The sequence below is a fragment of the Salarias fasciatus genome, chromosome 3 (assembly GCF_902148845.1).
Source record: "Salarias fasciatus chromosome 3, fSalaFa1.1, whole genome shotgun sequence".
NCBI classification, from domain to species: Eukaryota; Metazoa; Chordata; class Actinopteri; order Blenniiformes; family Blenniidae; genus Salarias; species Salarias fasciatus.
In genome coordinates this window covers 20,895,358-20,917,801 of record NC_043747.1, presented here as the reverse complement: position 1 = coordinate 20,917,801, position 22,444 = coordinate 20,895,358, and the positions used below count along the sequence as shown (strand labels likewise).

General features: G+C 45.8%; 1 protein-coding gene and 5 non-coding genes across 6 annotated transcripts; 1 reads left to right on the top strand and 5 right to left on the bottom strand.

Moving 5' to 3' along the window:
- Positions 1 to 699: 699 nt before the first annotated feature.
- trnan-guu (transfer RNA asparagine (anticodon GUU)) lies at positions 700 to 773 on the bottom strand. Its single transcript has one exon. It is a non-coding gene; the product is annotated as a tRNA-Asn (tRNA).
- A 7,679-nt stretch (positions 774 to 8,452) lies between these two features.
- On the bottom strand, positions 8,453 to 8,526 carry trnan-guu (transfer RNA asparagine (anticodon GUU)). The gene has a single exon. It is a non-coding gene; the product is annotated as a tRNA-Asn (tRNA).
- Positions 8,527 to 9,839: 1,313 nt separating this feature from the next.
- Positions 9,840 to 9,913, bottom strand: trnan-guu (transfer RNA asparagine (anticodon GUU)). The gene has a single exon. It is a non-coding gene; the product is annotated as a tRNA-Asn (tRNA).
- Positions 9,914 to 11,891: 1,978 nt separating this feature from the next.
- On the bottom strand, positions 11,892 to 11,965 carry trnan-guu (transfer RNA asparagine (anticodon GUU)). The gene has a single exon. It is a non-coding gene; the product is annotated as a tRNA-Asn (tRNA).
- A 364-nt stretch (positions 11,966 to 12,329) lies between these two features.
- Positions 12,330 to 22,424, bottom strand: gba2 (glucosidase, beta (bile acid) 2). Its single transcript, XM_030088476.1, has 18 exons — positions 22,372 to 22,424; positions 21,505 to 22,112; positions 18,010 to 18,101; positions 17,812 to 17,927; positions 17,227 to 17,445; positions 16,897 to 17,136; positions 16,698 to 16,800; positions 15,935 to 16,088; positions 15,730 to 15,855; positions 15,472 to 15,656; positions 15,022 to 15,126; positions 14,705 to 14,812; positions 14,468 to 14,619; positions 14,268 to 14,374; positions 13,986 to 14,128; positions 13,769 to 13,884; positions 13,160 to 13,351; positions 12,330 to 13,083 (listed from the first exon to the last, which is right to left on the bottom strand). Exons 2-18 carry the CDS (start codon positions 21,696 to 21,698, stop codon positions 12,868 to 12,870), a joined length of 2,568 nt encoding a protein of 855 aa, XP_029944336.1. The 5' UTR covers positions 21,699 to 22,112; positions 22,372 to 22,424; the 3' UTR covers positions 12,330 to 12,867.
- Positions 13,513 to 13,586, top strand: trnan-guu (transfer RNA asparagine (anticodon GUU)). Its single transcript has one exon. It is a non-coding gene; the product is annotated as a tRNA-Asn (tRNA).
- Positions 22,425 to 22,444: the final 20 nt, after the last annotated feature.

Below are 22,444 nucleotides of genomic sequence, written 5' to 3'. Positions count from 1 at the left end.
TGGACCGGAGAGAAAAATAGACCTTGGCTCTATTTTGAACTGACGGAGCGGAGCGGAGCTGAGTGGACCCAGTCGGAGCCAATCGCAGGCTGTGGAATCAGCTACAGTCATTAAAATAGCAACGTATTTGCTGCAGCGGTCGGACCGGAGCGGAGCTGAGTGGACACGCACGCAGTGGAATTTAGGGGTCAGTGATGTTGTTGGCAGTGTGGTCCTCTGGGAAGAGCACAGTTTCGAGGTAGATGGACTCAAGTGTCCATTCCTGTGACACAGAGTGTGCGGTGAAGCTGAGATATGGTTCACCTCCACCTCCACCTCCACTACTGGTCCAAATGTCAGTGCTGACAGCAAACCAAGAACCTTGTGATAACTTTTTCCGGTCCACGGCTATGTGGACTTTAGGTTATGTTTCCACCGAAAACTATATCCTCCTTCTTTTTCTAAGAACCTGTTTTCGGATGTTTCCAGGAAGTTTACTGTAAGCGGCCTTAAAAATAATTATATTCTCTCACTGTTGAGGAATAATGAAGACATGGGCTTGCTGTGCTGCAGTGCACTTAACAGCGCCAACATAGTCAGAGTTCATTGTGTCGCGGTGTTGCCTTGTGTTTGAAACATACAGTTTGGAAGTTCCATATTTCTCTGTGCTCTCTGCTTGAATGTTAATGATTAACCCAGGAGTTTCAGCACAAAACCTCACGTCCCTGGGTGGGCTCGAACCACCAACCTTTCGGTTAACAGCCGAACGCGCTAACCGATTGCGCCACAGAGACATGTGGCAGATAGGGGCGGGGCTTAACCTTTTTCGCACATAATCGACCCTATGAACACTACACTACGGAAATCACCTGTGCGCCTAAAATCATTAAGCTTTAAATATTGGTGCTCATAGATCTGCTGTGAAATAAATATTTCATATCCCCGATTCACATTGGACTAGAATTACCTGTGAACATCTCGGAATTTGTGAATGGCGTCCTGACCTTTGTGTTTCTTTCAGTGCATTTGCATGGGACAAGTGAACACTCTGTTTTATTCACATTTACAGACATTACAGCTAGACATGACAGCTGTTTGGGCAGAAAATGGTGCTGCATTGAGGTAATCCTTGCTGTTCCTGCAAAGCTACTACAACACCATGTCTGAAATTGACGATACAGAGAGCTGGAGAACACATCGAACATGAGTGATTGTGTCTAAGCTGCCGTTCAAGCAGCGTGATAGTTGGAGGACTACTGTCTGTGATATACACAAAATGGAATGCAGAAGGCCAAATTTTAAAGATCTTCTTCACTTCATTGAGAGAAAAACACTTGCTGTGCTTGATCCTGTGCTTGGTGAAGCTAACATTCCTGTGGCTGTGGACAAAAGGGCTGGAGTTGGGTGGTATCCAAATTTTGATACCGTCATACTGTCTCCACATTTTACCCCGGTATCTGGTATTACCGTGACTAATTAAAAAATTATAACTCAAGGCTCAGACAGCATCACCAAACTGTTGGCTTGTCCCTACGCCATTCAGAACCTGAAAACTAAACACTAATAACGAAAGAACAACAACATAATGTGCAAAATATTAACAACTTTTATTAGCAACAGCTTGAAAAGTGCAAATACAACAAACAATTAGCATAACCATCCAGAACAGTTTTTGCGCAGAATGCGCCGCGCACATATCAATTAAATTAAAATCACAACCTGAACAACTTTAAATAACAAAAAAGAGCAGCTTCTAAAAAGCTTTAAATACAACAGTCAAACAATTAAATAAACTGACCATCCAGAACATTTTTTGCGCAGAATGCACCACGCACACATCAATTAAATTCAATCAGCTTCGTATTGCACAATTTACAAATTGCCTCGTCAGTATACCGGCTGTCTCTTCTCGTTAGCTTGGAACCCGAAATATTGCCAGTCCGCTGCAGTCCTGTTCTTCTTTGGGACCAGGTCACTCGGTGTGTGACTCACCATCTTTCTCCCGCTCTCGCTCTCTCTCTCTCTCTGTCTCTCGCTCTGTCTCTTGCGCTCTCTCTCACGCTCGCACTGTCACGTGATGACGTCATGTTCATAAACTTCATCAAAAGTCTCCAAAATTAAACTACTGTGAAAGTAAAACTGAAAATTCAACCACATATAAGTGCTGCTGGACAAAGAATCATTTTAGGCATTGAATAAATTATATTTTATATTTAATCCTTATCTTCTATGTAAGTGCATTGCCATTTTTTTCAATGACGGTATTGAAACTGATACCGTTGCTTTTGAAAGACACCGCCGGTATACCTTATTACCTTATTACCGCCCAACCCTAAAAAGGGCCAAACTTTAGGTGCAGCAAAGGGAGGGTAAAGGAAGCCATTTTGCCACCACTGTTACTACCATCCCTGAGTGAGCCAAAGTTAAAATGGAAGTGGAACAAAAGCAAAAGCAGAATAATACATTCATGTTTTGTGGAAAAGGCCATAAATTGGATGGGAAAGGCAAAAGTGGCGCTGCTGAAGCAAACCACTGTACCCAGACTGGAGCTTGCAGCAGCAGTCTTCGGTGTTCGCATGGACAGAATGCTGAAAACAGATGGAAATGGAAGTGAAGGAATCTGTCTTCTGGACAGACAGTGTGACTGTTCTCCAGTATATTGGAAACAAAACAAAACATTCAAAATGTACGTGGCAAACAGGATCTCCATCATCCAGGAGCTGTCAAAGGTAGAACTATAGCGTCACATTAGTTCTAAGCTGTATCCGGCTGATGCTGCATCACATGGGGTAGGAGCAGACGTTCTCCTTAGCTCTCAAGCATGGATCAAGGGACCACAACTCCTGTCCAAGCCACTGTCAAACTGGCCAGGAAACAGCAATGCATTTGAAAAGGAAGAAATTCGTGATGATGACTCAGAAGTAAAAGCTGAAATCCCTGTATGTGCTATAATGCTAGATCAAAAGGAGAATCCCGCAATTAAACTCCTGAACTACTTTTCACAGTGGAACAACCCCAGAAGAGCTGTGGCCTGGATCTTGAAACTTGAGAAGCTGCTTTTGTCGCAGAAAGAACAAAAAAAGGTTGCTGCCACTGTTTCCCAAGGTCAAGTCAGGCTGGTTCACAGCCAAGAGACAGATCCAGACTCTCTGTAAATGACCTGAAGAGGGCAGAAAAGGCCATTTTCTGCTATGTGCAGAGAGGCAGGCATATCCAGAGGACATTGCAGTGTTTAAAAAAAAGTCTCAAAAAAAAAACAAGCCATTTGTTCAAGTATCAACTATTTGACTCTCATATAGTGAATGGAGTTTTGAAAGCTGGTGGAAGGCTGAGCTGGTCAACTCTGCCTGAAGACACAAAACACACCATCATTCTACCAAAATCCAGCCGTGTTTCAACCTTGATTCTGTGCCGTATCCATCAGAAGTTTGGACATGATGGCAGAAATCACAAGCTGTCGACTCTTTGCCGTCATTACATGATACCACATGCAAATTCTGCTGTCAGAGCAGTCACAAGAGAGTGTATGGTGTGTAAGTGGCAAAAACAAAGACCTAGAGAGCAAAAGATGGCAGATCTGCCTGCGGACAGGATCACTGTGGAACTTCCTCCAGTTACTGAAGTGGGTATGGATTTACTTTGGCCCCATACAAGTAAAAAAGATGGAAAAACACTGTAAAATTATATGGTGTTCTGTTCACATGTTTAACATCTCATGTAGTTCACCTGGAAGTGGTGCACACTCTGGACACTGGACATGGGGGAGTTTGGGAGTGATTGGTACAGCATAGGGCTGGACGATATGGACAAAAAGTCAGATTTCGATATTTTTCAGCTGAATCTCAGTATACAATGTATTTCAATATGGTTTTCAATGAATTAATGAAGGGTTGTTAATAAGATGTTCTTGGTCAAAGCTACAAGTAAAAAATGTCACAAAGGCACTTTTCCTGACAAAGGCACTTTTATTGTTCAGCCATAGCAGAACGTGGGCATAAATGCACCAATTTCAATAAACAATATTCTTTTAAGATAAATACCTGTCTTCACAGGCTGTCAGCATTAAAAAAAATAATGTAAAGTCCAAAATATGAATAGAAAACAAAAAGATACTAACCGAAAATAACAGGTCAGCTTGCTGTTTAACAAAAGCTTTTATCTACTGAGGGAGAGCGTTTTTAAATCAAACAATATGTCTTCTCCTCCTAAATGCAATTCAAACATTAACTTGTGCAAATGTCCAACAGTGCAAATGTTTTTGTGTAAACAAATTCTTGGAACAAATCAAACAAAATGATGATACAAATTGGTCGTGCTGGAGTACTTTGTTGGAACAGATTTTCGGCACTGTCTGCAAAACACGTTTCTGCTCAGCATCTCCAACATTGAATCCAAACCACCGCCATATGACTGATCCATTAGTCCGTTTTTTGGTAACAAGCTCCTTTTGTTCTTCGACAGCTTCTCTCGAGTCCGACGCCATCTTTTTCTTCTTCTTCTTCTTCTTCTTTGGCGGGTGGCGACCAACAACTTAGGTGCATACCGCCACTTACTGTATCTCTTGGTGAATGTGCTTCAGGTTACAAAGAGTCCGACGCCATGATGGTGTGTTTACGTTGCTACTGCAACGAGCGCAAAGGGGCGGGCTTCTTTCCGGAAAGGATGGTGCGGGAGAAGGGACATACTTATATCGCTTTTCTCGATATTGTCTAATCCTCTATCGACTTGCACAAAAAACTCGGTATAAACAATATTCTTGATATATCATCCAGCCCTAGTACAGCATATCAAGAAGGTCCTTTACACAGTTCTGGGACAGCAGGTGCTAGATGGCGAAGCCCTGAACACTGCTCTATGCGCGGTGGAAGCTGTTAAATGATTGTCCCATTACATCTTTCAGTGGCCACGTTTACATGATAACCCACGTTCACTAGAACCACTACAAGTTTCAGCCAGTATTTCAACATCTGTTGGCCGCAAGTTAACACGGACACCAGTTAATTCGAAACATCGGCAGGCGGAGCGGCACCCCTATGCTCACACCGGGATGTGCCAGCGGGGCGGTACTCTGGCTGGGGAAGTGCTCGCTCCTTGAGCAGCGTATCATGGAGATGTTGGAACATTTTTTGAGCAGATATCCAGCAGATAAAAACACACTGCTCGGCGCTGAGGACTGCTGGCTGCAAAGCTAAAGACCTGAAAGTTTGTGCGCATGACATGTATTATCTGCTTCAACCAGGGCCCTTATAAACGATGATTCATTGTGGATCGCTTTGTATTAGGCCTGCAGCTATCGAATATTTTAGTAATCGAGTTTCCTATGGAAAATTCCATCGATTAATCGAGTAATCGGATAAAACATATTTTTGTTTAGTTAAAGAGCAAATAGAAATATACATTAAAAAATAAGACATTTCAATTAATAATGAATGAACAATTGCTTTCCTTTTTTAGACAATGTTTTTATTATTAAATGCACATTGTGTAAAGCAGCAAACAGCAACTGCATCTTATGTACTGTGACTAGAAAAATATAAATATAAATTGAACATGAATAAAACATTTATAAAAAAAAAAAATCAAGTTAGTGTTTTCTTTGAAGTTGTAAGGCATTGATAAAACCCAAAAAAGTCCAAACATTGCCTCTGTTTTGTGCAATTTCATTTTACCAGTCTTCCCCTTTGGCATGCAGACCTGCCAACCTGTATGCATTTTGCGTAGCAGGTACGCAATTTCACATCAAAATACGCTGGTACGCTCCGCCTCATTAAACTACGCAAAAAGCTGCAGACATGTGAGCGCTGTTATAAATGTGGACAGTGGACGTGGTCATGTCTGACAACTCGATGCAGCAGCAGGGCTCTGAAGTGTCACGCATTTCGGTGTGTTGTCACACAGTCACAGCACACATTGTATTTGTCACACGGAAAAAAATACCGGTAAATTAGTCTGGTGCGCCGCAGCTATGGAACCGGGAGGAATCACATGTGCTACCCTCGTAGTGCTGCGACGTTCGTTTGAACGGCTCTTTTAAGTGAACGACGAGAGCCGGTTCACAGCTGTTTGAGAGCCGTTCCTTTGTGCTAATGGTCCACGCTTCCTTCACGTGTCTCCTGAGTGTCTCCTGAGTCCAGCTGTCACCGCTACTTTTGCGTGAACGACCGAGTTTCACTTTTCCGCAGCAGCTCCAGTCACCTGAACGCAGCAGCTAACTAACGGAGGAGAAGTGTCGCGAAACTGGAGAGGAGCCGGTGTTTTGGAATAACTGATCACCTATTAACTGGCGACTGGGTTTCTTTCACGTCCCTTGTTGCTGATAGATGTTAAAAACCAGACAAAAAGCCGTGTCCGACCTTTAATGAGTCTGATTTCAACATCTGCGGCTACTAGCAGCAGCAGCAGGAAGCGCTAAAGGAAGTCGGTCACCAGGTAACAAGGAAACCAGTTAAATTGAAACACCGTATTGACCGTTGTATCAAAGGTTTTAGCATTGGAACGAACGTGCGCGCACACACACACACACACACCACAAAATGCTCAGTTAAAGGACACGTAGTAGCATTTTGAAGCTGTTTTCTGGGGACAACGTGCAAGGTAAGCCACAATCTAATGTGTATCAGAAAAACATCTGTTATTAAATCTGCATCATTAAACAAATGAAAACTTGTATTTGACAGCGAGACACACCCCCCCCCCCCGTCGACAACTGTTCCAGCAAGTGGTACTCTAAAAATGTTGCCAAGGTTGGCAGGTCTGGGCATGTATTGTGGCATATAGGAGGCAGAAACATTTGAACCAGAACGAGTCTGTGCATGAATATTTCCACACATTTCTGTTGTGAATGCAATATATGCAAAGAATTACGGCAAGGGCGTCACTTCATTATCTGTCTGTCTCCTGGTGTGTGTGTGCAAATCCTTTAAAAGAGCACTTTATTGCAGTGAAGAAAGGTGAGCATATCAACATGCTCAGGGCTGAGGCTTGCCCTCTTCTTTGAAACAATGTTACCTGCAGCCAAAAACAAACGCTCTGATGGTGTTGATGTGGCTGGAATACACAGTAGGGACCTTGCCAGCTCTGCCAGTGTCGGATAACGCGCTGCATTCTTTTCCCCCTTAGAATGGGGACGCTCTCCAAAATACAAGAAGACCTGTGGAACAAGTGTGATGACAATAATATTAAAAATGTTCTCTTTACGAGGGCGTACCCAAACGAAACCGGAATTTGGTTGTAACTTTATATTTCTTACATTTCAAAATAAAACATCACCGTCGCCTTCAAAATAATCTCCATCCGCATAAATGCAGCGCTCCAGCCGTGTCTCCCACTTCACGAATGTGTCGTGACACCCGTGCGTAATTGTGCCATTCAGGGCCGGCTGCGATTTGTCTGTCACCTCCTCCACATCTGCACACCGCTGTCCCTTCAGCTCCTTCTTCAACTTGGGGAACAAGAAAAAGTCACTCGAGGCTACATCTGGCGAATAAGGCGGATGGGAGAGGAGATTCATCTCATTCTTCGCCAGGAACTGCGTGACGCGCAGCGCCGTGTCCGCTGGCGCACTGTCATGGTGGATCAACCGGCTCCACTCCGCCACTACGCGGGCCGCTTCCTCCTCACATCCTCACGGAGCCGTCTTAGGACTTCGATGTAGTAGTCCTGGTTTACAGTTTGACCTGGAGGGACAAACTCGCTGTGGACGATACCCTGGACAGCGAAAAAGCAGCTCAGCATTGTTTTCATGGCTGAGCGGACCTGACGCACCGACATCTGGCCCTTCTTAAACCACCCGAAACACTCATGGACCTGAGTCTTCCCCAGAGCATCATCCTTGTAGGCTTGCTGCAACAAGGTGAGTGTTTCTGCTGCTGTTTCTCCCAGCAAAAAGCAGAATTTAATGTTCGCATGCTGCTCTAGCAATGTCACCATTTTGGAAAAATCGCAGAGCGCAGCTGCACTCTGTTACTATAAATAGCACATGACAGATGTTAGTGTCACGCTGGGATCTCAGATTTTTCACAAATATGCATGAGGCTTACCTGTAGCACATCTGACAGCCAGAAGTCGAAACTCATTATTATTAGTATTTTATGACCAAATTCCGGTTTCTTTTGGGTACCCCCTCGTATATTTTGCAATGTTTTCAGTTGTATTAAAGTTATCTGCAGTACCATTTATCTATCATATGTAATGCCTTATTGTGAAACTTGTTAGAGACAAAACACAAAAAAAAAAAACTAGATATCCTTCACAGCTGGGTTGAATTGCTGATTCTCATCTTGTTCTTCATCACTGGTGGTGGATCAACAACTGAAGTCCTTGTGGCATGTGCTGCCTGCTCCGGGTTTAATCGCAGTGGGCTGCTCCACTTGTAGTTTGGCTGCAGGTACCATGGCCTGTACTGCGCTTCGGACCACGCTGATCTCTGCCTTAATGTTAATGATTAAGCCAGGAGTTTCAGCACAAAACCTCACGTCCCTGGGTGGGCTCGAACCACCAACCTTTCGGTTAACAGCCGAACGCGCTAACCGATTGCGCCACAGAGACCTATACATGAGTAGTTTAGCTTAATTTGTTTTTCACACATAACAGATCCTGTGAACACCAGACTGAGGGACTCACCTGTGCTCCTAAGATCTTAAATATTGGTGATCATAAATCCACTGTGAAAGAAGCGTTTCATGTCGCCTATTCACACTGGATTAGAATTACCTGTGGACATCTGGGAATTTGCGACTTGCTTTCTGACCTGTGTTTCTTTCTCTACATTTCAGCAGAAGGGGTTCCAGTGGTGGTAATGGTGGTTGCAAAGCTACCCCCTTTAAATCTTGGATTTGGCTGAGGTTTCTTCTTGCTCATATTTCTGATTCCTGTAGCAGGCTGTGAACTCTGAATATCCCCAAAGACTGGATCAGACACTTCTGACTTGCTGTTCAATGAATGCAACAATGTCAATGAATTGAGCCCTGCTTTTGCGACGTTCCAGTATCGCACATGCAGTTCTCCACTTTTCTCTCAGTTTGTATGTGAGTGTCAGAATCACTGTTCTCATATTCGAAAGTTCCCTCATGTATTTCAAATCCTCCATGGCATTGCAACATTCATGCAGGAATAATTCATATGCTTGAGATTTCACATCTTCAGGTTTTACTACTGGCCAGCTGAGAACTTTCTTCATGTATGCTGCTGTGATCTTATGCTCATTACTGAAGTGTTCCTCGAGCAGATGTTTAACCATGGCATAACCTCTATCTGGAGACATGCGCTAATAGCTACGTAAAAGTCTTATGGCTGACCTCTGGTGTACCTGTTAAGGTAATACAAACAAGCCCCGCTGTTGTTTGCATTGGCACACAATGCATTAAGGCTCTTTGCTGTTGAATGAGCAGTGCAAACATTTAATTTTGCCTTTGCAGCAGGATCCTTTAAGTGGTGATTGAGACTGAAAAACATTTTGTTGTTTAGGAGGATCCACAGAAGGTTTGCATGAGGTTTTAGCATGCTTTATTGATTTGCTGTGCAGCACTTGGTTGCCATAATTGTTGTTTCAAAGTGCTTTATACATTAAATTGAGCTGAGTAATAACCCACCGCTAACACTCCAACTTCCCTTGGAACACAACAACTATGTTCAGAGCAGTGCAATTTCTGCCATTTTGTGTTTGCCCTTGGCCTGGTTAGCTGGAGCACCATGTGGCTTGTTCTATTGTCTGTAATTTCTTTGCTATTGTGTCATGTTGTCTCAGTTAACGTGTTGTTTGTAACAACAGTTTGAGGGCCAGCGGGGCAGATGCCACCTATTGATTTGTGCTGGCTCATAAGTTCCATATTTGTCTGTGCTCTCCTCAACACAAAAGCCAGCGTCCCTGGGTGGGCTCGAACCACCAACCTTTCGGTTAACAGCCGAACGCGCTAACCGATTGCGCCACAGAGACATGCACAGAAGGGGGCGTGGCTTAATTCAAGGATAATCCCAAACACTGTAGATAAGACCTTGGACACATTTTTCACAACTCTTGAACAGTATCAGCGAAAGATAAGATGACTTTGAATTCCATGAATGAAATGGTGAATCAACTGGATTTATGAGCAAAGTCTCTTTCCATGTGTAAATTTCGGAGCCTCTCTGTTATATAACATATAACCAGACAACAATAAATAGACCAAATAGATAATTAAGGCAAATTGATATATTCTAAACTTAATTCGAGGTAGACCCAACAACACTGCAATTAAATAAATAAATAATATTATGTGAACGCACATTTACGCCCAACACTGTCCCATCAGTCTTTAAGTCTTTATGATAAACTAACGAGAAAAAGAAAAAGAAGGAAAGAAAAAATCTTCTTTGGCAGAGTTGTGGGCATGAGAATTCATCTGCTCCAGTCTCAGTTGTAGTGCTCACCAGTAACTATTAACTCATGCTGTGAGTTAGCTTAGTTCATCTTGTCCCCTGATGCATTAGCCAGTATACTAATCTCATTTGGGCTCTCGCTGATATTTAGCCACGAAAGCGGTGGCTTCATCGAGGGATGAAAACCTCTTTCTGTCTCCGTTCTCCAACGTGATCTGCAGGCGGGCTGGAAAGAGAAGAGCTGGCCGGAGAGTGAGGTTGTAGAGGTCGGACATCACTGCTCGGTACTTAGCTCGTTCCTCAGCGACTTCTGGTGTGTAGTCCTCAAAGATCTGGATTGATGACCCACGATACTGGAGTTTCCCTCGTCTCTTGCGGGCTTCTCGGATGATCAGCTCTTTGATCTGATAGCGATGAAGGCGAAGTATTACCGGTCTGGGCCGTGAGCCGGGTTGCGGTTTAGCAATGAGCGTCCTGTGTGCACGGTCTAATTCAGGAGAGGACTGGAGGGTCTGATTGCCGAATACTTCAACCAGGAGATCGGCGAAGAAGCTTGTAGGTCTGGTTCCTTCGATTGACTCTGGTAGGCCGATTATCCTAATGTTGTTTCTGCGGCTACGGCTCTCGAGATCCATAGCCTTAGCCATTAGCTTTGCGTTGCTGTTAGTTAGCGTCACGCACCTCTCCTCCAGAGCTTGGATTCGCTGATCTTGTTGCTCGATGTGGGATTCCAGTGAGTCCATTCGCTGACAATGTTCTGTCATAGTTAACTGCATTTTGTCAAATCTTGATTCCAGGGCAGCGAATGTTGCTTTGAAGTCGGCTGAGATACTCGCTCTGTGCTCCTCTAGCATGTTAGCAATGCTAGCCAGCGTAACGCTGTTGCCCTCCGGATAGGAGTCCGGTTCAGTCTTTTTTGACGCTTTGCTTGATTTTGACATTTTTCCAGAGTGAGTAGATTCTGCTGCTGGCTGTCCTGTTCACACTCCGATGGGGATCTTGAAAAAAAACAGTGAATTCTAAGAATGATCGCCGCAGGAGCTCGAGATAACGCTACTTTCACATGCTAACCCGGAACCGGAAGCCCCCGAAGAAACATTTCTTGAAAGATAAACTTGAGCTAATGCAGACACCAACCTAGAGTTCCTACAGCTGATGAACTTGAATGTTAAGTTTCAGCACAAAATCGAGCATCCCTGGGTGGGAACTGCGTGGTTCCATTGAAGCTGTGTTGGTCGACATCAGGCAACAGCTGTAGAAGACTTTTGGATCTGTTCTCGTTGTTCCTCTCAGCAACATGATGCAACTCTGACTTGGACATTATTGAACTTGAATTGTTGTGCACGAGTAAACAGTGTTAACCCAGTAGACAGTGCTCATGGATGTATGTGCTGCTTTTTTTAATCTACAACATTGTAACGAACAAGTATCTCTGACTTGCAACCAACATTTCAGCGAGTTACTAGTGATTCCAGTGTAACCATCCAGCTTTCTTCTAAGTTCAATGTTTCGCCGCTTCAGTGGTGATGATTCAGCCAGCAGTTTCAGCACAAAATCGTCCCTGGGTGGGCTCGAACCACCAACCTTTCGGTTAACAGCCGAACGCGCTAACCGATTGCGCCACAGAGACATGGACAACACACCTGTGACTTAAGATTTTCTGCACACAATAGTCTCTATGACCTGGAAACTGGGGATAATGCTTGAGCTCCTATAGTTATGGAGCTTTAAATATTGGCGCTCATAGATCCACTGTGAAATAAACGTTTCATATCCTCTATTCGCATTGGACTAGAATTGCCTGTGGACGTCTGGCAATATGTGAATTTCCCCCTGACCTCTGTGTTTCTTTCAGTGCATTTGCATGGTACAGGCGACCCCAACAAATAGGAATATCATCCTCTGGGTGATGGACCAACCTTTGGGTCACCAACTGTTTCTCATAACTGCAAAAACTGAACAAACCACACAACAAACCAAGAGTTTTATTTTACTCGTTCATTTATTCAGAGTGATTGTCAAGAGTATTGGATCCTATAAAACAGTGTAAATGTTGCCCCTACTTTTATACATTGTAGATTCAGGCCAACATGCAACAAGGCACCAACGCTATATGTTTAAAAAAAAATGGATTGAAATTCCTGTCATTCATTACATAATTTAGTACAGCATTCAAATTCAAATCAAGAAAGTTAAAAACATTGTATATGTGGTCAACGCCAAGTTGCTGTGAAATGTAGTGTCTTGATCAAACATGAGGCTGATATTTACAGACCTGCCTGCACCAAGATTCAGTCTCTTGACAAATGTCAACTTAAAAAAAAGCTTCACCATTTCAGAGCTGTGCAAAAAAAAACTAAAGCTCTGACTTCTCGCCTGAAACAACTAAACGAACCGTTTGAAATAAATTTTGAGGCCTGCAAAGGATTCAAGCGAGAGTTCTCCAGGTTGTCGTCACAGCAGAGCGATGGTGAAAGCAGTGTCACTTTCAGAGGGAATTTCTGCTCCGCTCAGTTCGTCGTATCTGATGACTCAGGTGCCTCCCGGTTGGGATGCTGTGGTCTGATCTGTCTGGGAAGCGTCCAGGGCGAGCTGCATGGACCAAATGCTCAGAGGCCGCATGTAGGCCAGGGAGCGGAAGATGCCCTTCTCGCAGTAAGCCTCGGGAGTCTGGAAGGCCATGCCGAGCCTCTCCCACACCGTGCGGTAACAGCCCTCTGCCGTCCGCAGACCCTCCTCCCGCATGCCCTGGGCAGAAGAACACCGGGTTTCAGATCAGCCGCGGAGCGATCCTCCTGACTTTCCGTCTTCTGCGCAGACTCACCTCGTGGATCATGGTGGCCGCCAGGCCATACACCACTCCGATCCACACCTCGTCCGACTGGACGCTGGAGCGGTCGGGCACCCCTTCAGGCCGCATGCCGTTGACCGCCCCCATCTGGCCTCCGGCGAAGCTCATCACGTTCAAGTCGAAGATGGACTTCAGCGCACCTTGGATCTTTTCTTTTGGGAAAGCCTGCCGGTAGACAGAAAGCCCTGCTGAGACCCTGAAACTCAGATCTTTGCTCTTATTCTGAAGGCATTTCTTATGAATTAATAATACATTTCCATAAGTAGATAGACCTCAGTGGGTTTAGTGTGTGCGGAAAAAGAAAGCCGCATCCTGATAATTTACAAGTCTCTGTGGCGCAATCGGTTAGCGCTTTCGGCTGTTAACCGAAAGGTTGGTGGTTCGAGCCCACCCAGGGACGAGCAGCTGTTTTGTGCAGAAGCAACCAAGTTAATAATTAACATTCCAGCTTATCAGAGGTAAATACGTAACCTCAACTCAAACAAAATAGATAATTGCTCTGTCCTTAACAACAGAAGAGTAATTACACACTATAATGGTAAGGTCTGTACTGGAACCGCTCCTTCTGTTTCAGCCACTTGCCTGGAACTCTCCCTCTCCCAGTCCTGAAGCCCTCAGGAACCAGTGGCCGGCACACTGGTCCGACATGACGCTGTTCGAAAGGTTTCTCCCACTGCTGTCGTAGTTGTAGTACTTCCCTGAAAACAGCAGAGAGCAATAAAAACAAAAAATAACTGTCAAAACAGACAAATTCAGTGACGGTTGTTTTTGTACAGCCTGAAGAAATGTCTGAAGTTACCGTTCCACAGCAGCTTATCAAAAGCAGCACTGCCTCTGTCCAGGATGTCTCTGTAATGCTGGTAATCCTCCTCACTGTTGACCAGTTTGGCCATTTTACACATCACACACAAGGACGCCAGCCAGAGTCCACCACAGTACGCACTGCAAGTGACACATTTTAAAAGTTATGTAGAGCTTATGAAGAGAATCGACGTAGTAATACCAGCTCGTATCGAAGTTCTTGTACTTTCTGTGTACAGAGAATTCTTTTGAACATCATTCTCCGTCTCTGAACTCTCACCTTGGTCCAGTCACTGTCCAGCCATCATAGGTCTGGTCAGCATATCCAGAGTTCTCGATGAGGCCGTCCCCGTCCAGGTCAAACTTCATCTCAGACGTCATCACCGCCTGAAGAAGCACATCGACGAGGTGACGACTTTTATATCCCAACACGTTCAGGTCTTGAATTCAGTGCATTTTGGACAGTTTCATCTGTTTTACCTTACAAATAGGCCACATGTCTTGCAGGTACTGACTGTCTTGGGTAAGATGGAAGTCCCTGTAGACCTGCAGCACGAACTTCAGGTTCAGATCCTTCCAGTCAGCAGTGTCGTGGATGAGATAGGCATTCAGCCTCAGCCACGGCTCATCATCTGGAGAAACGGTTTGTGATATGTTGCTTGAAAAAAAATGGCACAATGTAAAAAAAAAAAAAAGTAATGATTGTCGTTCCCTTACCTGGATCTCCAATGTCATGGGGCACCACGTTTTTGGTCTTGAATGGAGAATAACGGCCACTCATCAGATTGAGCCTCTCCGTTAGGTCTTCCCGAACCACAGTACCAGCTGAAACCAATCAACATGCAAAACTATCAATGTCTGTAAAAATGTACTCTTTTAGAGCTGGATTTATTTTCTCCTTAAGAGCAACAGATGTCAAAACTTTCAGCCTGTATAGAACCAGTAACTGTGACAGAAACATTTCAAATGAAGTGAATGAACCCTGGTTTGCATTCATTATACGGCATCAAGACGTCACTCATCACTTCACTCACCAATGTCGTACTGCACACTCAAGGCGAGTTTGGGCCAGAGCATAATTAGTGCAAAGGATGCGTAGAAGTGCACGTCGTACGTGTTGTACATCCTGTACTCCTGACCTGGAAAACGGGTTAAGGGGGTTATCGATCTGCTAAACCCTGAAGGCTTGAGAATTTTTTAATTAAAAATAAGATGTTTATGAGCATATCATAAATAAGAAAAAATCACTTAATAGGCTGTTGTGCTTCAGAATTCACTGAATAAACATGCGAATATATGACAGAAAATGCATCACACAAAAAAAAAACACATGCAAATAGTGCACATGCAGATTAGTTTGAAGATATGATAACATTATCAGGCGATCTCAGTTCCAATGAAAGGTTGTTCACTCGAACTAGCCTGAGACAAGACACATATTTAAGATAAACACTGAAGGCCTCAGCGTCTGCGTCATGGCCTACCCTCGAGGTAGGCGAAGCGGCCGTACTCCTTGATGACGGCCGGCTGAGCGGGCAGACCGCCGTTCTCGCTGCGCAGACCGCCGCTGACGTCGGCGTCCGGGTGGAGTTCCGTCCACACCGTCCCTCCGTCCGCCACGAAGTATAACTCGTTGAACAGCGCCGACTTGTACCAAGAGGGGAGAGAACTGGGACAGGCGGGATTCATGAGGACGGCTGTGCGAACCTGCAGAATAAATAAGTCTGAGAGCCGTGCAGCACCTGTCCTGCAGGACGGGCCGCTGCCAGTCGTCGATGCTCCTCTCCCACTGTCTGTAGTGTGTCAGTGCATAGTGACTGAGCGAGGGCGAGGCGTCGCCTTTGGTCCCAAAGTATCGAGTGTATCTCCTGCAAAGAGAAGAGAGACGCAGACTCGATTAATTTCAGCTGAAGCGACTGCTTTCTCCTCCGCTGCGTCTCCTCGTACCTGCTGTGCTCCCTCTCCCGAGAGCCGAAGGTGATGGTGGGCATGTCCCAGCAGAGGCAGAACTCCAGGCTACCGTGGCCGTGAGCTGCGACCGGGCAGCCCACGGCCAGCGCCGCCGCCACCTTTTCTCCCTTCGGCGTCGGCGGGCTGGATCCTGCAGGAGGAGTGGAGAAATAAAACAGCAATGCTTTATTAATGTAGCAGTGTTGCTCCACATAATAATTTACTGGGAAAAATCCTCATAAAAATCACACAATACGAGACCGCAAGCACAGGAGTACACTGTTATCTGTAGACAAGCAGGCTAATTATGTCAAGGTTGAGCAAACCAGGCTGTGCGTAACCTCTGGACTTCTCAGCTTTTACAACCTTAATCATGAACACTAAGGTCAGTAGGTTTAAAGGGTTGTAATTGTGTTTGCTTATTGCCTCAAATTGTTTTAGATCTGTTTGTATAATCCCTAAAAGCAGGAACCGACAGGCCGAGTCGCTGGGCTGGAACCTTCCCTCCCCGCCTGCTGAGCAGTAATGTGAGTTTCGGTCTGCGGTCTGTTCACTGCGCCTCTCGCCTGGTGGATATGGACAAGTTCAGCAATGCTCGATGCTTAGCCACGAACGCACAAGTCCTGAAACGGCTGCAACTTCCAGGAGACGTCATCACGCCAGTTAATTCATTTAGATTCTGTTGTGTGTATTTGTTTTCGTTTTTGCGGTACTGTAGCAGCATTCTGTTGTCGTACAGTGATATCTAGTGGCCACGAACCTGTCGGTGAGTCCAGCCGTCCGTCGGTGAGGAGGTCGCTCCACAGCCCGCTGCAGGTCCCCTTTGGAGCGAACGCCGTCTGGTGACTGATCTCCCTGTCAGCCTGGTGAAAAGCGCGCGCACACACACACACACTCAGTCAACACCCTCACATTTCAAACTTAGAAATCCATTCCCTGACCCGACTTCCGGACCGAACCTGCTCTCGGGCGGCGATGCACAGGGTGTAGGGGTTCACCGCGGTGCAGTGGTGCAGCAAGACCCCCGACACCGCCTCGCCCTCCTTCTCCAGGTGGAAGGGCTCGTTCCAGTGCCCGCCGCTCTTGTCGTCTTTCTGTCCCGACCCATTAACCACTGTAAACATTATGGAGACGTCCAGAGCGTAGTCGTTCCTGTTCTCGATGTCCCACACGAACACCGCCACCGGGAGGCTGGAGTCCTGAAAGAAGCAAAGCGTTATCAACCTTCTGGACTGAAGAATTCTGTGGTGTAATTAGAACGACCTGATGGCCGCTCGCCTGCCGGGCACCTGGTAGTCGTGGGGGATGACGGGGGAGACCTGTCTGCAGGTCAGAGTGACGTTCTGCCCCGGCAGGTGGTAGACGGTCCAGGCTCGGGGGTACAGGGCGTGATAGAAGGCGTACTCCCCGCAGTAGCCCCAGTTCCAGCCCTGCAGTGTGGGCGGGCGCTCCACTGAAAGCACCTGCTGGTAAACCGTCTGTCCGCCGCGCCGCAAGCAGACCGTGAACTGGGAGGAGAGAGAGAGGACAGCAACGTGTTGATGGAGAGTTTCAGACGCTATTTGTGCCGTTTGAGCTCTTAGGGAGGATCTTTCCTCTTTAACCGACTCGGTGGCCTTCAGCTGTTTCCTGCACCTTTAAATGAAGTAAACAAAACCGATGCGAATAATAACACTGAAAGAGGAAGTTGTCTTTTTTTCCTGGAGCAGAAGAGTCACACCCTTTCCAAGAGAAGCACAATAGGCTTGTGGGTACTTTGAACTGAAAGTCTTTGATCAATCAAAGTGAAATCAAACCTTCAGTTCAGAACTATTTACATAGTTCAAAAACAACAAAAGAGTCGTCTCAGTGTGAAACGAGCTGCTCCTCTATACCTGGTTGGCTGTGACCGTTTTGTAGGTGTACATCCCGGGGTTGAGCTGCCATCTGCAGAACTCCCCCCTCCAGCCCCGGGTGATGGTTCCTCCCCCAATACCGCCAAGCGGTACGCCTGCAGGTTCCAGCACAGAGTCAGAAACATCCACAGGTCAGAGCGGACCGTCCCGCCGAACGCTGCCTCTGCCGGGACTCACCGTATATCTGGCGTAACGGCTGAGCAGAGAACATGTCGATGAAAGGAGCCTTCTTCTCCACCCGGGTCTTCCTGTACCACCATTTCAGATACCTGCGTGAACACAAGACCACGGTCCAGATTATCGCTCGGAGACTCAAACGTGTCAGGAATGCGGGGAAGGAAAAGATATGGACGCGTGCGAGAGACACGCTGGCCTCGTGCCGATGGAGGAACGGTTTTAACTCAGAGGAGGTTTATGATTCACCAGGAACAGCACGAGTGTGATCAATCAACAGCCCCATTCAGCCACGGCTCTTTATGTTTCTCCACTCTGTGAAATGCAGCTCCAGCAGTTTCTGAACGGGCCAGCAGACTGCGGCTGTGTGCACACACACATGCACACACACGCAGAAAGAAAAGAGGGAATTGTGCAGCTGCATAAAGAAAGTACTTGTGAGACAAAGTGAGCGTGGTGGAGCGACCGCTCGCACGAGAGCGGTTTGCAGTGCGGGTTTGTTTATAGGCCCACCTCTTCAGGTTGAGTCTGAAGCCACAAACTCTCAGTGAAAATAAAGGTTACGCTAGAAAGAGAAAACGTTTAAAAAGTTAAAGATGAAACGATGCTGCATGTGGCTTATAAGCCGAAAATGTGGTTAATGTACCTGTTTCAGGCCGTTTGAGTTTCAATATAGACTTTCCTGTTTTCAGGTAGTTCAAAGAAAAGGATGAAGGTCTCTTTCCAAGCAGCATGCACTTGAAAGAATCACAGATCGTGAACTGAAACGATCGGCGACACAGCAGCGTTGGATAGGTGGCAGGGTTCATTGACAGCTTCCTCCTGCGCCGTCGTACCTGCAGCTCAGTGAGAAACCCGCCTCGTAATGAGCGTTAAGCTTATAGGTCGACCTGAAGAACCACCACACCCTTCACAAACACGACGGCCGCCGTTTCAAACTGGTTCTATGGCATTTTCAAGAGCGGGCCGTCCCTCGCCCATTGATTGGGTCGACTGCAGCGATCAGCGTCGGGGACAGGATGCCAGGCACAGCGGCATGAGGCTGCAGAGGAAAAGCGTTTCCTGTGCAGCAGCGGTGGCGACAGCAGAGACACAACAATGCAGCTCCATTCATGACGGCGTGAATGGGACGAGGGAAACACAGCAGGTCGTGCACTGTCATCAGGATCTGGCTGATCGGCAGCGCGGCTGGAATGCTGCGGAAATGTGACGCTAAACCAGAGAGCTGCGGCCTCCGTGACCAACACACACACTTTACTACCAAATAAAATGTGTCTGGAGTCACGAAACATGAAGAAAAAAGATGTCATAGAACAATTTAGATACATTTTTAGCTCTTGTAGCCATTTTTAGAACTTCTTCCCTCTTTTTTTTTTTTTTAATAGATTTTCCCACTATTTAACTATTTATAGCTGCTGTGCATTTCCTCGTGGGTAGAGCAGTTTTAGCTATAATACCTTTTTTTCCATTTTTATTCTTTTCCCCTTTCCATTTATTTCCTTTATTCTCTCCTCTTTCCCTTAAAAAAGACCCTCTTCACTTGCAATTTTATTCATTTTAGTTTAAATGTCTTTACTGTATTTTATTATTTATTAGTTTTATTATTTGAGTAGTCACAGCTCTTTTATCCCTTTTCTTGGCAATTCCAACTGGTTTAGCTGTTTTACCTGTTTATTTTATTTATTTGTTTTCAGCCTGAGTGGGATGTCGCCGAATCAGGAGATTGCAAGTTCAATTCCCTATCCGCTGACGTGTCCTTTAGCAAGACACTACACCTCAAATTGCTCCCAGTGAATGGACTGGTGTCCTGCATGGCAGCTGCCTCCGTGTTTGATTAACCAAGCATTTTGAGAAATGGTAAAGTGTTGTAAAACCCTTTTAGAGGGATCATAAGTGAATTAGTCAATACAAAATCAGCAAATGAAATAAGAATGTAATCAAAATGTGTATTTTCAAATGATTTTGTGAAGCGTCAGGGAGTCACACGAGGCTGCAGAGCTGCAGGCAGCAGACCTGATCTAACCTGTGTGCTGCACAATGGGATTCATCTCTTTTTCTTTTAACAGCAAACCTGTTTCACAGAGCGATCCTCTCAGGAAGATTTTAGAAAAAAGGACCTGAAGGTGTGGTCAGCTTTGATTGTGAACTTTTTGAAAACACTCTGACTCCACTGTCGTGTAGATGTGCGAAAACACTGCAGAAGTAGATGGACAAAAGAACAAAACAGGCCTTATTTTGTTGTCTCTTTTTTGTATCCTTTGGCTTATTATCTCTTTCCTGTGAACTCAATTCTCATTAATCAGTGTTAGACCATAAAGTCTGTCTTATTGAGTCACTCAGTCGAGCCACCATTTAAATAACCGAGTGGAGGAGCCGCCGGCTGCCACACACTGAGCTACTTTGCATCTCAGATATCAGCCGGCTGTTTGGGCGACAAACAAAGCAGATCTGTGTTAGATTAGCTTTCTCTCTCTCTCTCTCTCTCTCTCTCTCTCTCTCTCTCTCTCTCTCTCTCTCTCTCTCTCTCTCTCTCTAGAGGCAGACATTCAGCTTTGGAACTGAACGTTGTCAGACGGTGTGAAGAACTCTTGACATGTTTGCCCAACAGTGAATGATCAACCGGCTTTAGTGCCTTCATTGTGGGACACCAGAGATGTAACTTATCTACAGAGTTAACCTGGATCTGTGTCACAGCAGCGCCGCGATGTTATGCTCTCAGAACACAGCATGGTGGAAGATTTCTACACACAAACCCCTGCAGCTGCTCATTTCCTGGTGAAAACAGTGAAGCTCAAGCCTTTCTAACACCCTGGCTGGTCTGTCTGGACCAGCGTCACATGGCAGCGTGGGTATTTTCACTCCAGGCTTCCCGCCGGCTCTCAGGTGTGCTCTGAGTAATGTGACACTTTAAGTTAAAGCCTCCCCGGGTGACATGAATACGGGCTGAACGGCGGAGGGTTGCTATGCTATGGGCGTCACCAGAGGAAACACACACTAGACAATATTTATTATCATCGTGCAGAACATTTTTGCACATGTTTTTTTTACTCACAGCAGGTAAGAAAGAAGCTTGATAACAGCTGTTTGGGTTAATCCAGACTCAATAGGGCTTTATCCGACTCAGGGTCGCAGTGCTGGAGCCGATCAGAGCTCACGGTTGATGAAGGCCATCAATCCATCATCAGAGGCAAATACATGCTCACTCCCTCATCTATGAGCTGTTTACAGTCACCAATATACCTTGGACTGTGGGAGCAATCACAGCAACTGGAGAAAAGCCACGCCTTGTTGGGATCCATTTAAATAACAAGCAGAAACCTCACTCCTTCAACATGAACTATCACAAAGGTCTCTGTGTTAAAATGTGTGTCTGTTAAATTGCACCGGCGAACGCATGGATGGATAGATGAATAGATGGATGGATGGATAGATGGATGGATGGATGGCGCCCATGTTGTTTGTTGTGTTGCTTGCAGGGCCAGATTTAAAATACCTCACCTGATTCCCAGGCCGACGTGCTCCAAGATGTTGGAGAGCGAGACGTCTTTCGCCTGGAACGGCTTCCGCTTCTCCTTGAACTCGTGAGCCAGACAGATGCGCCAGCCGTCCTTGGGCACGCCGTACCCCGTCTCCTTGGAGACGTACCTGCTCATGAGCTCCGCCGTGGATTTCTCTCCCCACTCTGAAGTCATGTTTGCACAGTATCTCAAGCTGCAAAACAATCCGGTAATGAATCCGTGGAGAAAGTAAACAAGTTTGTGTCTACTGGCAGGGAATCTGTTTGTTGTGTCTTCAACGAAGAGGAAGTAGCTCCAGGAGTGTTTTTCAAAAGATCCAGTGAACTGTAGAGTGCCTTTCCAGTACAATTAATAAGCTCTTCATACTTGTGCAATAAGCTACTAATCATTCAGGTTGGAGGTTCCAGTGCCATTATTTGGATTTCACAGTCTGGGAGAGCTTTCACAGCCTCTTTGGCTCAGTGTCCTCATGCCCTCAGGGGAATCCTGGACCTGGATCTTCCACTTTTGCTCCTCTGGCACGAATCCTGCTGGATGACAGCCACAGGAAGTGCTACAGATCAGCCTCAGTCATTCAGCCGGGGGAGCCTGAAATCAGAACAAAAACGGGATTATGCTAGAGAAAACCGGCGATCGCTTTCACCAGATTCAGGAGGGCCAGAATCCAGAAAGCATCTCTGTAACCGGGGTTAGCTGCAAAGCCGTCAACTCAAAACAGCGCCCTGTGATAATCCGCAAACACACACTATTACTGTAAACAGGCATCTGCTTTAGGAGAAAGCTCTGAGCGCGTTTTTCTTTTTAAGCAACTAACATAAAAAAAAGGAGATTCTGGTTAAATAAATACCGGGGCGGCGCTGTCATCCCACTGCGGCTCCAATCCGACCTCTGGCAGGACCCTGTAGCTTCTGCTAGCACGG

What these genes read in the sequence shown, in the direction of transcription:
- gba2 (XM_030088476.1), bottom strand. Translation starts at nt 21,698, where the DNA reads ATGACTTCAGAGTGGGGAGAGAAATCCACGGCGGAGCTCATGAGCAGG. An exon ending in TCATCCCCCACGACTACCAG is followed by an intron (nt 17,137 to 17,226) that starts GTGCCCGGCAGG and finishes TGCTTCTTTCAG; the next exon opens with GACTCCAGCCTCCCGGTGGC. An exon ending in TGATAAGCTGCTGTGGAACG is followed by an intron (nt 13,885 to 13,985) that starts GTAACTTCAGAC and finishes TGCTGTTTTCAG; the next exon opens with GGAAGTACTACAACTACGAC.